This window comes from Trachypithecus francoisi, unplaced genomic scaffold (assembly GCF_009764315.1).
Source record: "Trachypithecus francoisi isolate TF-2019V2 unplaced genomic scaffold, Tfra_2.0 Lachesis_group2, whole genome shotgun sequence".
Classification (NCBI taxonomy): domain Eukaryota; kingdom Metazoa; phylum Chordata; class Mammalia; order Primates; family Cercopithecidae; genus Trachypithecus; species Trachypithecus francoisi.
The window spans coordinates 39,239,309-39,253,593 of NW_022681465.1; the positions used below are offsets into that span (position 1 = coordinate 39,239,309).

General features: G+C 43.5%; 1 protein-coding gene across 4 annotated transcripts in view; it reads left to right on the forward strand.

Moving 5' to 3' along the window:
- Positions 1-4,178: 4,178 nt before the first annotated feature.
- ERAP1 (endoplasmic reticulum aminopeptidase 1) overlaps positions 4,179-14,285 on the forward strand; it is a 52,020-nt gene continuing 41,913 nt past the window's right edge. For 3 of the 4 annotated variants that reach the window (XM_033179053.1, XM_033179052.1, XM_033179050.1), the window contains exons 1-3: positions 4,179-4,311; positions 9,070-9,610; positions 12,040-12,178. In XM_033179053.1, the coding sequence (XP_033034944.1) occupies positions 9,087-9,610; positions 12,040-12,178 (663 nt within the window). In that variant the 5' untranslated portion in view covers positions 4,179-4,311; positions 9,070-9,086. The remainder of the gene's footprint in view (positions 4,312-9,069; positions 9,611-12,039; positions 12,179-14,285) is intronic. The other variant, XM_033179051.1, reaches the window with a different exon arrangement.

Genomic DNA, 14,285 nt, shown 5'->3' on the forward strand with positions numbered 1-14,285 from the left:
TTTGCATTTTAAAGAAATTTCATTGCTTTCTCTTGTGTTATAATTTTTATATAACTGAATCATGATTCTCCAGTAAATGGACAAGAAACATAAACATATAATTCTCAAAAGAGAAAACACAAAGCAAAAACAGCTACTTAATATATTGTTCAGCGCATGTGTTCAGTCTCATTAGTGATGAAAGAAATACAAATTTAAGAAATATGTCATGGTGACTTACCTCCTTGTTGACACGAGCAAAGGAAAAAGCAACAGGAATAGAGAAGACTGGCTAGAGAGCAGTGAGATGGGCCCTGTCACCTACTGAGGAAGGACGGAGACGGTGGATTCCCTGGGTTCTGTAAGGCTACAAGAACTGGAAACATGCTCAGGTTACCTTAGGCAGCAGTATCTTGTGAAATAAATGCCCGAGGGAGGGAAAATTGGAAACATGTGATCAGTCCTCGTGGCACCTAGAATGTTCTTCAGGATGCACAGTTCTACAAGTTCAAGGGCAGCTATGGTCACTCAATTTGCTTGAGTTGTTCCTACAGAATCTGGCATACATTTCTCCCTCCCATAGTCATCTGTCATATGGTAATACAGGACTCTCTCTGAAGACTGACTCCAACTGGCTAAATAAAAAAGGAAAGCATTGGTCCTCTTGAATGGAAAGTCTAAGGACAGGGTTTGCTCAGGACAGCTGGAGCTGAGGGCTTTAGTGGAGGTATTCTCTGTCTCCGTCAGCCCTGCTGTCCTTTGAACTGGCTTCACTTTAAATCAGGCTTTTTCCATGTGGCCCCTGGTAGGTCACTTCACATCTCTAATCCTGTTTCCTCATTCTAGAAAAATGGAGCTACTAGCCACCTGCATAAGTACAATGTGAGGATTCCATGAGATAGATAATATGTAAATGCTTTCAAGCTGCCACATTTCAGAGGACTTTATTATTTGATATGAGCTCAGTGGCGTGCTTCGGAACAGTCTTTAACATGGCATCTATATCATCTTCCCTGCTTCTGATTAATAAGATGGTACTGCTGTTGTTAAGCAGGCCTGCCCTGCAACTTGGCACAGAAGGGGAAAAAAAGTCATCCTCTTTATCAAGAATATCAAGAATGAGAGGCATTATTATTCTTTTTTAAATTGGCATTAAAAAAAAAAATAAGTTCTAAGGTCCTGGGAGCCTATGGAAGAATCTCAAGGACCACAGTGTGTGTGGAGGGGCCAGGTAGCAGTGGGCAAGGCTGACTGGGTGGAGCTGCCCTGTTTAATAAGAGCAGGCCTGCTTTTGTCTGTTTTCTACACCATGATTCTGGATGAGATTTTACATCAAAAAGGAGAGTGGTAATATGATTAAAATAGGAGCACCTTTGGCAGCAAAACAGAAGAAATGAGCCAAATGCTGACATTAATTGACTAAAAGCTAATGAAAGTAGAACTGAATCAATCAATTACAGCAAAATTGAACATCACTTGACAATATCTAGAATTCAATATTTTTAAAGTAGATCAGTAATAGCTCAAAGTGGTATGTATTTCATTGGTCTAGGCCTGAGGAGGACCTCCCTCATTCCTCTGGCTCACCTCTGAGACTAAGGACACTGAGAAGCCTCTGCAATGGATGGGCTCAACTGGCCAACCAGCCCTCATACACTATATGGTACACAATATTATTAGTGTTTACCAACCCCTCCTTGTTCTGGCCAATGCAATGTGAGTAGAAGTAGTGTGTGTTTTCTCTTTGACTCTGAGCAAATTGCCTACCTGTCTCATTTTTCTCATCTATAAAGCATAATACCTACATTACAGGGTTGCTGAAAAGATCAAATTATAAACACACACATGCACGCACAGCTAGCATTTAGCAGTATCTAACAGTTGGTAGGGAATCAATAAACCTAGGTAATCTTTCTCTCTGTTTCCTTCCTTCCAACCATTTCTAAGTTTGGTAATTTGCTGTTTTGATCTCACAGGTTCTAGAACTAGGACTCCTTAAAGTCCTTACTCCAAGGTCTGCCTCCTCTACATCCCTGCTAGGACTTTGAAACTAGAAGTGAATGCTACCAAGTCCTCTGGCTTATCGTTCTTTGTAGTGCTCTTCAACTCTGAAGACACAATCATGGCCAGGGTGACAGGTTAAAGTCTGAGTCAGGGTGAGCTTTTGAGGAAACAGCGTGGAGCGGGTGGCAGTCTCAGCTCTCTTCTCGCCCACACTTTAACTGCTTTCTGCCCACATCCATTCAGGGCATTGTCCTGTTTGTCTCCTCGGCTGTCTTCTGTATTAACCTCCAGCCTGTTGGGTGCATTAACTTCTGCCAGCTGGACTTTCAATATGTATTTAAAAAGACACACAAACAAACAAAAAACTTTACTAGAAACAAAAGGAAAACCATCATATTCAAAAATATAAATACAAAAGCAAAGAAATGCATACATTTACTGGACAAAGAGGTCTCATCTTGAGTAAACTGGTAGCACTCAAGAGATGTCTGGAGGTCTTGGAGGCTACACAGTGTCCATTAATACCTCCTGTCAAATTCTGAACATGCAGAAATTACCAGATCTCAAAGTCCTCATTTCTTGTTGAATTTTAGTGAAAAAACTTCCCTGGATCCCACCGTAGTTGAGTCTTGGAACAGGGTGTTAATCTTTATATTATAAAATGTGCTTGACTAGAGAGTATAGGCAGTACGAAACATTATATTTTTCAAACGGAAACATAATATCGGAAAAAAAAAAAAAAAAGAGAGAGAAATACTGTTCCAGTGACTTGGAATCCCAAGTTCTCAAAGGGAAGAAGGCCAATAAAGAAGTGGGAGGAGAGAGTCTGAGAACCGCATGAAAAGGGTCCTGTTCCCACTGGGACCATGGTCCACTCACCAAATTGTCAGAGACATTTGAACCAGAGCAACTCCATCTTGAATAGGAGCTGGGTAAAATAAGGCTGAGACCTACTGGGCTACACTCCTCGGAAGTTAGACATTCTAAGTCACAGAATGAGATAGAAGGTAGATACAAGGCACAGGTCATAAAGACCTTGCTGATAAAACAGGCTGCAATAAGGAAGCCGGCCAAAACCCACCAAAACCAGGATGGCAATGAGAGTGACCTCTGGTCCTCACTGCTACACTCTCACCAGCTCCATGACAGTTTACAAATGCCATTGCAACCCTCTATGGTCTAAAAAGGGGAGGCATGAATAATTCCCCCTGTTCAGCATACAATCAAGAAATAACCCTAAAAACGGACAACCAACAGCCCTTGGCGGTGCTCTGCCTATGAATAGCCATTCTTTTATTCCTTTAGTTTCTTAATTACTTGCTTTCACTTTACTCATGGACTCCCCTCAAATTCTTTATTGCTCAAAATCCAAGAACCCTCTCTTGGGGTCTGGATCGGGACCCCTTTTCAGTAATAAACTTGTAGCATTTGGTGTTTTAATGTTTGTGTTTTCTTGATTGTTACCTCATTTAGCCTCAACTGTTTAAAGATGGTCTTTTTGGCCACTTTATTCAGCTTTAATTGTTTTAAGGGGAGTGAAGAAATGGTCATTTACTTTGAAAAATCAGAGGGAACGTGTTGATGCGGGAAGCAGCTAATCCTTGGGGTACAGTGGCCTTTGGTACTGCAGGAAAGTCCTGGGGGCCACCTATAACCCAGCCTTCTCCTCTACAGCATCTCTCCCTGTAGTCATTCTCCACCGAAGCCCCAGAGGGTGCAGCACTTTGCCACAACAAAATACTTCTGGGTTCCTGTTTCTGTCTGAGGCGGGCCAAGAACTCTCAGCCCATTGGCAGGGGCGAGATGACGTCCACCCAGCAAGTCCAATGGGCGTCAAGCGCGTCTAGGCTTGGTGGACTTGTCAGCGCCTGCCTGGCCTAAATGCCCAACTTGAGCACCGGCCCTTTCCTGCATTCCCCTAACCCAGGCAACGCTGAACAATGGAAAAAAAAAAAAGGCAAAAACAAAAAACATCTTAAAACACACCACACACACACACACACACACACACGGATCCGCGTTCAGAAAGGCGTGCACTTCCTACGCCTGATACCCCGCATCGCAACCTCGCTGCTTCCCGGGCGTGCAGCGCTCATTTACCAATTCCCTTCCTGGGAGCTGCAGACTCCCTCGCTCGGCCCCACTCCGTTTTACCCTTTCCCCAGCTCCCGCCTTAGTCAGGGGCTTCCCCTCCTGCAGCTAGGGTTCGGGCCAAACCGCCTCTCCGAGCCCGCCTGCCGCTCCCCGGGCTCCACTTTCACTTTCGGTCCCGGCGGCGGCGGTGGTGGTGGCGGCGGCGCAAGGGTGAGCGCGGCCGCAGATCCCCAGGTACAACGCGCCCGAGCCGCGGGGAGGGGACTGCGGGCCGGGAGGAAAGCGCGGCACCGGTCCCTTCCCTGCGCCCGCCGGGAGGGCCTGAGGGCCTGGGGCACGGGTTGAGGGAGACGGGGGGCGGGAGGAGGGAGACGGGGAGCAAGACGGGGCGCAAGACAGGGCGCAGGAAGGGCTGGGGAGTCGCTGGCTAGGCCCGAGCCCGCGGGGTACCTGGCGGGTCGGCGACGGGCCCACCCCTGCCGGTCCCTGTCCCTGTCCCTCCGGGCGCGTGGCCGGCGCGCCTGCGCCGCGGGTTTCCCCGCTATTCCGCCGGCGGGAGCCTGCCTCCGCGCTCCGCGTAGCGCCTGGATGCCTGCCAGTCCTCCAGGCCACCGACGCCTGCGGAAGGCCAAAAGGCGGGGTGGGGCGGGCGGCTGGCTCAGGCTTAGGAGGGCACCTTCTCTGTCCATAGCTGCCAGAGAAACCCAGAGGCTTTGGGTTAACGACTCTGGTGGGGTGGGAAGCGCGGGCCGTGTGTGTCCATAAGGTCACATCCCTCGCTGCCTCTCCTGTTCTTCTGGTCGGCAATTCTCTCTCTCTCTTTGGCTCTGGCTCTGGCTCTGGCTGGGTTTTATTCAGATAAAGCACCCTGTTGACGCAAATTAAAAGTTTTCTATCTGGGTGCGTCACTGGCCAGGTGGGCCTACAAAGTTAATTCCGTGAGGGGAAGGGGAAGAGCACACACTTCCTCACGCTTTTGGATTTCTTTGTGTAAGCTAGGTTCAGGAAGAAATTATCTGTTTCCTATTAAACACCCAGAGTATTCGCTTTGAACTCAGGACATGGTCAACAATTAACAAAACAAAACAAAACAAAAAAACTTGAAAATTGGGCACGGTTGTCTCTACCCTGAGGATTTGGAATTAGTACAAGTAGCACATTTTCAGGTGGTACCTGAATAGAAACATTCTAGTACTTTTTTTTTTTTTTCAAATTCAGCATTTTTATTATTTACCTACAGTGCTTGTTAATTTCATTGTTCAGGAAATTCTGGAAGAACCTCAATCACTTCTTGATGATCTATTTCATATAGTATAGTGCCTCCATAAAAGGAGGGGAGGCAGAGGTTGCAGTGAGTCAAGATCGCGCCACTGCACTCCAGCCTGGGAGACAGAGCGAGACTCCGTCTCAAAAAAAAAAAAAAAAAAAATGGATCTTGGTGAAGCTAAAAAAGCAGGGAGTTTATACTTACTGCATTCCAACATTCCAACTTGTTGGATTGCCTTCCAACAAGTTGTGTGAACTTAGCAAAGTTACATGAATGTCTTTGCTTCAGTTACCCCACCTTGAATGAGAATAATAGGCTATTAGAGAGAGTAAGCATGTGTAAAGTGCCTGGCACTTTGGAGGAGCTTAGTAAATATTAGTTCTTTTTCCTCCTTGGCCTCTATTCCTTTAAGTGTTAGTGGAGTGTAACTTCAAAGAGAATTGTACTTCTCTTGGGAAGTGCTGCTTATATTGAGTAGACTACTGTTTTTGAGAGCTTTCTTTTTTTTTTAACTGCATCCCTTTCAGAAAATTGTTAGTAAAACCAGACCCTAGGAGACTAGCCAGAAACATGAAATGCCATGTTTCAAATTGGAACACTTACTATTGGAAGCAAAGCCAAACAAGAGCTAATTTTTCAGGGGAAGAGCCAAACACACGAACATGATCACAGAATCTTGGATGTAGTCTACTGTTTGGGATTAATAAGAGAATTTATCAGTGAAGCCCTTTATTCATTACATGGAGTTTTTACCAAGCCCCACTCATGCACTGCATCCTCCTTGAGACATAACTGTTTCTCTTTGGCCCCCTCATGGACCCAACCCTGCAAAGCCTCTGATACAAGGTCCCAGTACCAACCTCTTCTGCAGCCCATCAGCCTTTCTGTCAGCTCATAACCAGTTGGAATTTCTAGATCTCCTCTGGGGCGGTTGGAGAGGTCTCTGGGACTACCAGAGTCCTTACATGCTTGAACCTGCCACCTTCACAGAGCCTTCTGGATCCCATCTTGGGGCAAGGGCAGTGCTCATTAAGCTGTTGCTGCCAGTAATTCCATATGGAAAGCAGAACACAAGTTCCATTTACTGTCTAGTTCCTCAACTTCAAGGGAAAAAAAAAATGTTCTCCCTTTTCACACTTCCTGTCTCACTGGGTGGTGCCTTTTGAACTGGGATTATGAGATTTCCAAGACTCTCTCTACTGTGTAGGTATCCTCTCTGGTTTAGCCTCCAGATTGCTCCAGAGGTGAGGAGAAGGGAATTCCCTTGAGCTGTGCATTTGGAAAGGGTGCAAGGAAGTGAGGGGTTAGCGGAGGCCCTTCCGTCATTGCCTTGAATGAGTATCCCATCACATAGAGTTGAAGGGGAAAAGCCAGGGTTTGGCAGGGATGAGCTTTTCAATCTTGGCTTCTCAGTAAAATCTCTGGAGAGTTTAAAAACAAAAAACAAAAAACAACCCAAAACGAGAAATCAAACAATCCATAAAACCATACCCTGATCCTATCACCATAGATTCTAGTTTAATTATTGTCAATAAGGACCCAGGCATTGAAAACTTTAAAAGCTTCCTAGGTTACATTAATATGCAGCCAGAGTTGAGAAACTTGACATCTCAGAGAGAGAGAATTCTGTGTACTGTAAACACTCTAAGGGATCCACATTTTAAGGTTGCTACTTTTCCCAACTGGAGCAAGAGGAGTTTGGGCCAATCACTTGCATTCACCTGGTATGGGCCCCTGTTGGCAAACACTCATTAGAAAGGTGTGTTTGTGTAAGAGAAATAAAAACGTATGTTTGATTCTTGGGGCATGGATTGCCAACTCCCTTAAAATTCACATTGCCTTTTTTTTTTTTAGACAGAGTCTTGCTCTGTTGCCAGGCTGGAGTGCAGTGGCGTGATCTCAGCTCACTGCAAGTCTGCCTCCTGGGTTCAAGTGATTCTCCTGCCTCAGCCTCCCAAGTAGCTGGGACTACAGGTGCACGCCACCACACCTAGCTAATTTTTGTATTTTTAGTAGAGATGGGATTTCACCATGTTGGCCAGGATGGTCTCGATCTCTTGACTTCGTGATCTGCCCACCTCGTCCTTCCAAAGTGTTGGGATTACAGGCGTGAGCCACCACGCCCAGCCTAATGTTCACATTGCTTATATGTCTGATGGCCTTTAAAATTAAGTGCAAAATAGGGTCTGCAGCGTGACTTCCACATGTTCTTGGCAGAATCTTGGAATTACTCCTCTCCCTGCCTTTCATATAACCATTCTCCATCAAGTCCTCTGGGAGTTCCCTTCTGTCCACATTGATTGCCTGAACTGCCTATATGTCCTCCCTTTGTGCCTTAGCTCCTGCCCTGGTTTGCTCTACCTGTGGTGCTGTTAATGCTCTCCTTCATTTCAAAATCTGACCTATGCTTTCACAGTCAAATGCTGCTTTTGTGTGAAGGCATCCCAAGGAGTCACTGCAGCCAGAGTCTCTCTCTCTCTTTGGAAATTTAATTCCATTCTTTCCAACACCTTTTATTATTATTTTAAAAATATTTCGGCCGGGCGCGGTGGCTCAAGCCTGTAATCCCAGCACTTTGGGAGGCCGAGACGGGCGGATCACGAGGTCAGGAGATCGAGACATCCTGGCTAACACAGTGAAACCCCGTCTCTACTAAAAATACAAAAAACTAGCCGGGCGAGATGGCGGGCGCCTGTAGTCCCAGCTACTTGGGAGGCTGAGGCAGGAGAATGGCGTGAACCCGGGAGGCGGAGCTTGCAGTGAGCTGAGATCCGGTCACTGCACTCCAGCCCGGGCGACAGAGCGAGACTCCGCCTCAAAAAAAAAAAAAAAAAAAAAAAAAAAAAAAAAAAAAAATATTTCACACTTTCCACATTGTGTTTTATTATCTGTGCGTGTTTTCTGTCCTTCCATATTTTGAAATCCTTGAGGGTGGGGCCAGTGTCTTGTGTATTGTTTCGTCCCACTCAGGACTCAGCACACTGTTTGTGTGTAGCAGGCATTCAACATATACTTGGTGGATGATTGTAAGAGAGAATCTAGGTGATTGATAATGTTTGCCACAAACTACTGGGAAAATTAAACTCTTTAAGCTCTTCCTGGCTAAATAAATATGTAGTTAACTTTTGGCATGACAATTTGAGGAAGATACTGAAGTTATTAAAGGTTACTGCTACGTATACTCGCAGGGGCAGTGGAGACTTTGTTCTAGTGGTGGCTGCTGCAGTGTCAGCATTTGATTTCCAGGGCATTCAGTGGCTTTCTCCAATGTCCAGTGTCAGTGAGGAGTGGTAGCTTGATCAGATGTTCCTCTGATATGGTTCTGGTTTTGCTTGTTTCATGAACCTGGCTTCCCAAATGTCCTGCAACTCTGTGACCCATTTAGTGAGCCACTCATGATCAACTAATGATTCCTTTTCTGCCTACATCAGCCAGAGCTTGTTCAGTTGCTTTCAACCAAGAACTCTGACAGGTTGAATTAATTTAAACTTTGAACATCAAATGATGCTTTCTAGTAGGTGTTAATGATTGTTGCTAATGATAAACATCTTTCTTATATGCAACCATAACATAGGGAAGGTCCTTTTACTTTCAGGAAAACAGCTAGTACTTTTGGAATTTTATGTCTATTTCTGTGAATGTTGGGTGGATACATTCTGAAATTATTCTATGTCAATAACATTTTAATGACATATATTTTTGCTTTTGTACATTTGTGCCACTAGGTAGTTAGAGCAAGAAGATGGTGTTTCCGTCCCTCAAATGGTCCCTTCCAACCATGTCATTTCTACCTTCCTTACTGTTGGCTCTCTTAACTGTGTCCACTCCTTCATGGTGTCAGAGCAGTGAAGCATCTCCAAAAGGTAGTAATGGGATGCCATTTCCTTGGAATAAAATACGACTTCCTGAGTATGTCATCCCAGTTCATTATGATCTACTGATCCATGCAAACCTTACCACGCTGACCTTCTGGGGAACCACAGAAGTAGAAATAACAGCCAGTCAGCCCACCAGCACCATCATCCTGCATAGTCACCACCTGCAGATATCTAGGGCCACCCTCAGGAAAGGAGCTGGAGAGAGGCTATCGGAAGAACCGCTTCAGGTCCTGGAACACCCTCCTCAGGAGCAAATTGCGCTGCTGGCTCCTGAGCCCCTCCTTGTCGGGCTCCTGTACACAGTTGTCATTCACTATGCTGGCAATCTTTCGGAGACTTTCCACGGATTTTACAAAAGCACCTACAGAACCAAGGAAGGGGAACTGAGGTATTTTTTTTTCTCTTTTTCTTTTAAACTGTAAGTGCTGCCCACGCTAAATTCATTATTTCTGATTGATTATCTTTTAAAATTACCTTTGTTGTTGAACTTTTTCTTCAGTTTTGCTTTTGCATCTTCTTTATAGTGTTAAAAATGGCTTTTTCCCTTGCTTTTTGAATCTCATTTTAAAATTCTAACCAATTTTCTTTCCCCCAGCTCTATCAGAGTAAATATCTATTTGTTTATTTAGTTTGATTTCTGAGACATAATAAACATGGTTAATTTTCCTGACCTATGCATTAGTTTCCTAGGGCTGTTGTAACAAAGTACCACAGACTGGGTGGCTATAAACAACAAAATGTATTCTCTGTCAGGTCTGCAGGCTAGAAGTCTGAAATCAAGGTGTCAGCAGGCCCGTGCTCCCTCCAGACTCTGGTAGAATCCTTCCTTGTGTCTTCCTAGCATCTAGTGGTGGCTGTGGATCCCTGGCACTCCATGCCTAGCACCTGCATCGTTCTAGTCTCTCCCTCTGTTAGTGGCATGGCCATTCCGTTTCCCTATGTCCCAGTCTCCATCGTCTAATAAGGAAACCGGTCATATCGGAGTAGGACCCAGCCTGGTGGCCTCTTCTTCACTCCATGATACCTGTAAAGACCCTATGTCCAAATAAGGTCTTGTGCACAGATACTGCAGGTTAGGACTTCAGCATATCCTGTTAGCATCCTATTAGAGGAAATACTTTTAGCTCAGTTAAAACTTTTTTATAGATCTCTACTCACCTTGCTTTGGTTCTGTTTTTAAGGAGGAGACTTATTTGAGGGAGATTTTATGCTAAGTTTTAAAATGGAATTTTATGTTAGTAGATTATACTAATTTATTTTTCAAATTCCATCTTATTCTATCAAGGTAAAAAAGTAAAATTTGTTTCACTCATAGCCCCCTGAACTAACTACTACTTCTATTTCAGTGGAATATTCTCCCAGACTTCTTTCTGGATATGCATATATGTTATTTTATATAAATGGAATTCTTATATTTTCTCTTTTATAAGGAAATTTTTTAACTTAGTATGTTGGGAAGATGTTTTATATAAATGACTATTACTAGGTATCATTTTAATGATTTTATTAAAATACATAGTTGTACGTTAATATCTTTAATCCCTTGGGAATGGAAATGAAATTATTTCCAGTTTTTCAGTATCAACAACACTTCGATGAACATCTTTGTAAGTTATTTCTTTAGAATAATTGCCTAGAAGTAAAATTGGTAAGCCAAAGAACCTATCAATTTTTTATAAACCTTGTCATTTTTTCTTGCCTCTCATCAATACTGTACATTGGCAGTCTTTTTAGAGCAAAAAAGGCCCCCAAATGATATCTCTTTTTAATTTACATAACTTTGATTAAGGAAGTTGAGCAGCTTTTGATATGTTTGTTAATGATTTGTAGGTTCTTTTATGAATTGCCTGTTTATGACCTTTGACTTTGCCCGAGATTCCCTTGCTTGTTGGCGATTCTTTTTTATTTCATTTCCTCGGTTGTTGGGGATTCTTTTTTATTTTATTTTATTTTATTTTACCTTATTTTATTTTTTGAGGTGGAGTCTTGCTCTGTCACCCAGGCTGGAGTGCAATGGTGCAAACTTGGCTCACTGCAACCTCCGCCTCCTGGGTTCAAGCGATTCTCCTGCCTCAGCCTCGTTGAGTAGCTGCGATTACAGATGCGCACTACCATGCCTGGCTAATTTTTGTATTTTTAGTAGAGATGGGGTTTCACCATGTTGGCCAGGGTGGTCTCGAACTCCTGTCCTCGTGATCCGCCCACCTTGGCCTCTCAAAGTGCCAAGATTACAGGTGTGAGCCACCACTGGGTATTCTTTTACACATTTTTAGGATCTCACTATCTGTTAAGGCTATTAAGTCTTCGTCACATACTTCTTAAATGAATTTTCCCAGTTTTTTACTTTTTTAAAAAACTTTCTTTTGGAGACAGGGTCTGGTTCTGTCGCCCAGGCTGGAGTGCAACAGCGCAATCTCAGGTCACTGAAACTTCTGCCTCATGGGCTCCAACCATCCTCTCACCTCTGCCTCCCGAGTAGCTGGGACTACAGGCATGCACCACCATGCCTGGCTAATTTTTGTAGTTTTGGTAGAGATGGGGTTTGTTGCCCAGGTTGGTCTCACACTCCTGGGCTCAAGTAATCCTCCCACCTCAGCCTCCCAAAAATGTGTTAGGACTACAGGCGTGAGCCACCATGACCATGCCCAGTCTAATTTGTCTTTTAACTTAGTTTATGATAGCTTTTGTGATGTAAAATATTTTTTAGTAGTAAAATCCATCAATCTTATAGTAACTTTAGGAATTATAAAGCCAACACCTGTTTTAGAGTTCCTGGTGCTTCATGCTCAATTTTAATTTCACTTGCCTTAATTTTAGGATACTTGCATCAACACAATTTGAACCCACTGCAGCTAGAATGGCCTTTCCATGTTTTGATGAACCTGCCTTCAAAGCAAGTTTCTCAATCAAAATTAGAAGAGAGCCAAGGCACCTAGCCATCTCCAATATGCCATTGGTGAGTCTGCACTCCTGTGTATTTTCTACAGGAAAATCCACTGATTCTCTGTGACTTGCATTACCCCAGTGACAGTCAACATTGGGTCACCTGTTTTGTTTTATTGCCTGGCAGATCGTTACTAACTTTTCTTTTCATTTACAACCTGTGCTTTTGTTTCAAGCCACAGTTATATGTAATCAAAGTAAAAATTGCCCCTAAAAATGCAAGATTTCAGTAACAGTACCATTCCAGGTTATACATGCTGATAGGAGGGAAGTGGTATAAGAAATTCAGGTGAGGTTTAAATAGTAGTGCCCTTCAAAAAGCACTTTCACCGTCATTTTCTCATATGATCCTTTAAAATGATTTTAAAGGTAATGCTTTGTCAGTAAGGCCATATTTTTAGCATATAGTTATTTTCTATAATTTACATATACTATATAGTAATATTCACTATATAATTTGTAACTGAATGTACAAAATTGGGCGGACAGAAAAAGAGAATAAAAGTAATCTTTTCGGAATATTATGGTGCTGAAGGTAAGTCATGATAGATAGCTTAGCTTCCCAAGAGAAACCATTATTCTCCAATCTCAATGCAGATGTGGACATCATTCCCTCTGATTTTTAAAAGTGGCTAGAAGATGATCTTGCCAAATGAATAAAACTGTTCAGTAAGTGCCATTGTCCTTTGATTCTGGTAGTTTAGAAAAGCATCAGCTGGGCCGTCATTCTGCAGCTGGTATATAACACCTCCTGGAAGCACATCCTTTGTTCAGAAAAACTCACTGGGGATGAGACTCAGGGTAGAGTAGGCTTTGCCTAGAGTCCTGAGGGATGAACAACTTTGTCCCTGTGCTGACTGGGGAAGCAGTGTCGTAGCATGGAGAGATACCAGGAGCCACAGACCGACCTCTAGTATGGTACTTCTCAACCTTAAAACTCTATACCTACCTGCCTTCATACCGTAAGGATGCCTTCCTCAAACAAGATTCGGATCTCCCACCCCACGCCAGAGGGCTATCCTCTGTGAAAACCACTCTTCTGCACATTTTCCTACCAGCCAAGAACTTTTGTCCCCACTCCCACTCTTGTATATGAAAAGACAAGAAACAATTATGCTATATTCCTAATATAAATTTAAGATACAGGATGTGCTTTTTCAAAATATCGTCCTCTCCCCCAGTATTGTGGCATGACTCCCTGGTACAGAAGTGAGTTCTTTAATTGGTGAATCAAAGTTCTAGGAGAATAAAGGATCAGGGATGGGAAGGAGACAGGAGAGAGACTGAAGGACCAAACAGGATTAGTGGAGAAATTTGTAGGCTTTCAGAAGAAAGACCGGGAGCTTTGGAAGCTCCACGAAGATGCTACAGTCTAAATCCATGGATATCCAGGATCCACTTATTGAAGATAGGAAAACAACTTTTTTTTTGAGGATAGGAAAACCTCTAATGCAATGTTGTCCCTTTGAACAGAAACGTCTCTCACTAACAGAAATCTAATATGAGTAGCCTGACCTCAGGCTGCAGATATTGAGCTCAGGGGAAAACAATGAGATCTCAAAAGATCTTTTTGGAGACCAGAAAAACAAAATATATACCACTGGGACACTGAAGCTTTTGGGCATGGGGCAGAAATTAATCACATTTAAATTTGAATTAATTTAATCAGGTTATTTTCCTACTAATTAACACAACTCGAGAATGGACATTTTTGGCCAGGTGTGGTGGCTTATGACTGTAATCCAGCACTTTGGGAGGCTGAGGCAGGTGGATCACCTGAGGTCAGCCTGGCCAACATGGCAAAACCCTGTCTCTACTAAAAATACAAAATTAGTTGGGCTTGGTGGCACATGTCTGTAATCTTAGCTACTCGGGAAGCTGAGGCAGGAGAGTTGCTTGAACTCGGGAGGTGGAGGTTGCAGTGAACCGAGATAGCACCATTGCACTCCAGCCTGGGTGACAGAGTGAGACCCCATCTCAAAAAAAAAAAAAAAAAAGGAAATTTTTGTTGTGGGTAGGCAGAAGCAGAATGCATTTAAAAAGAAAAGATGATTTGGGATCCTTTATGAGTAATCCTAGGCTGGCTAACAGAGTTGGTTTGAATGACCAAATGGTGACCA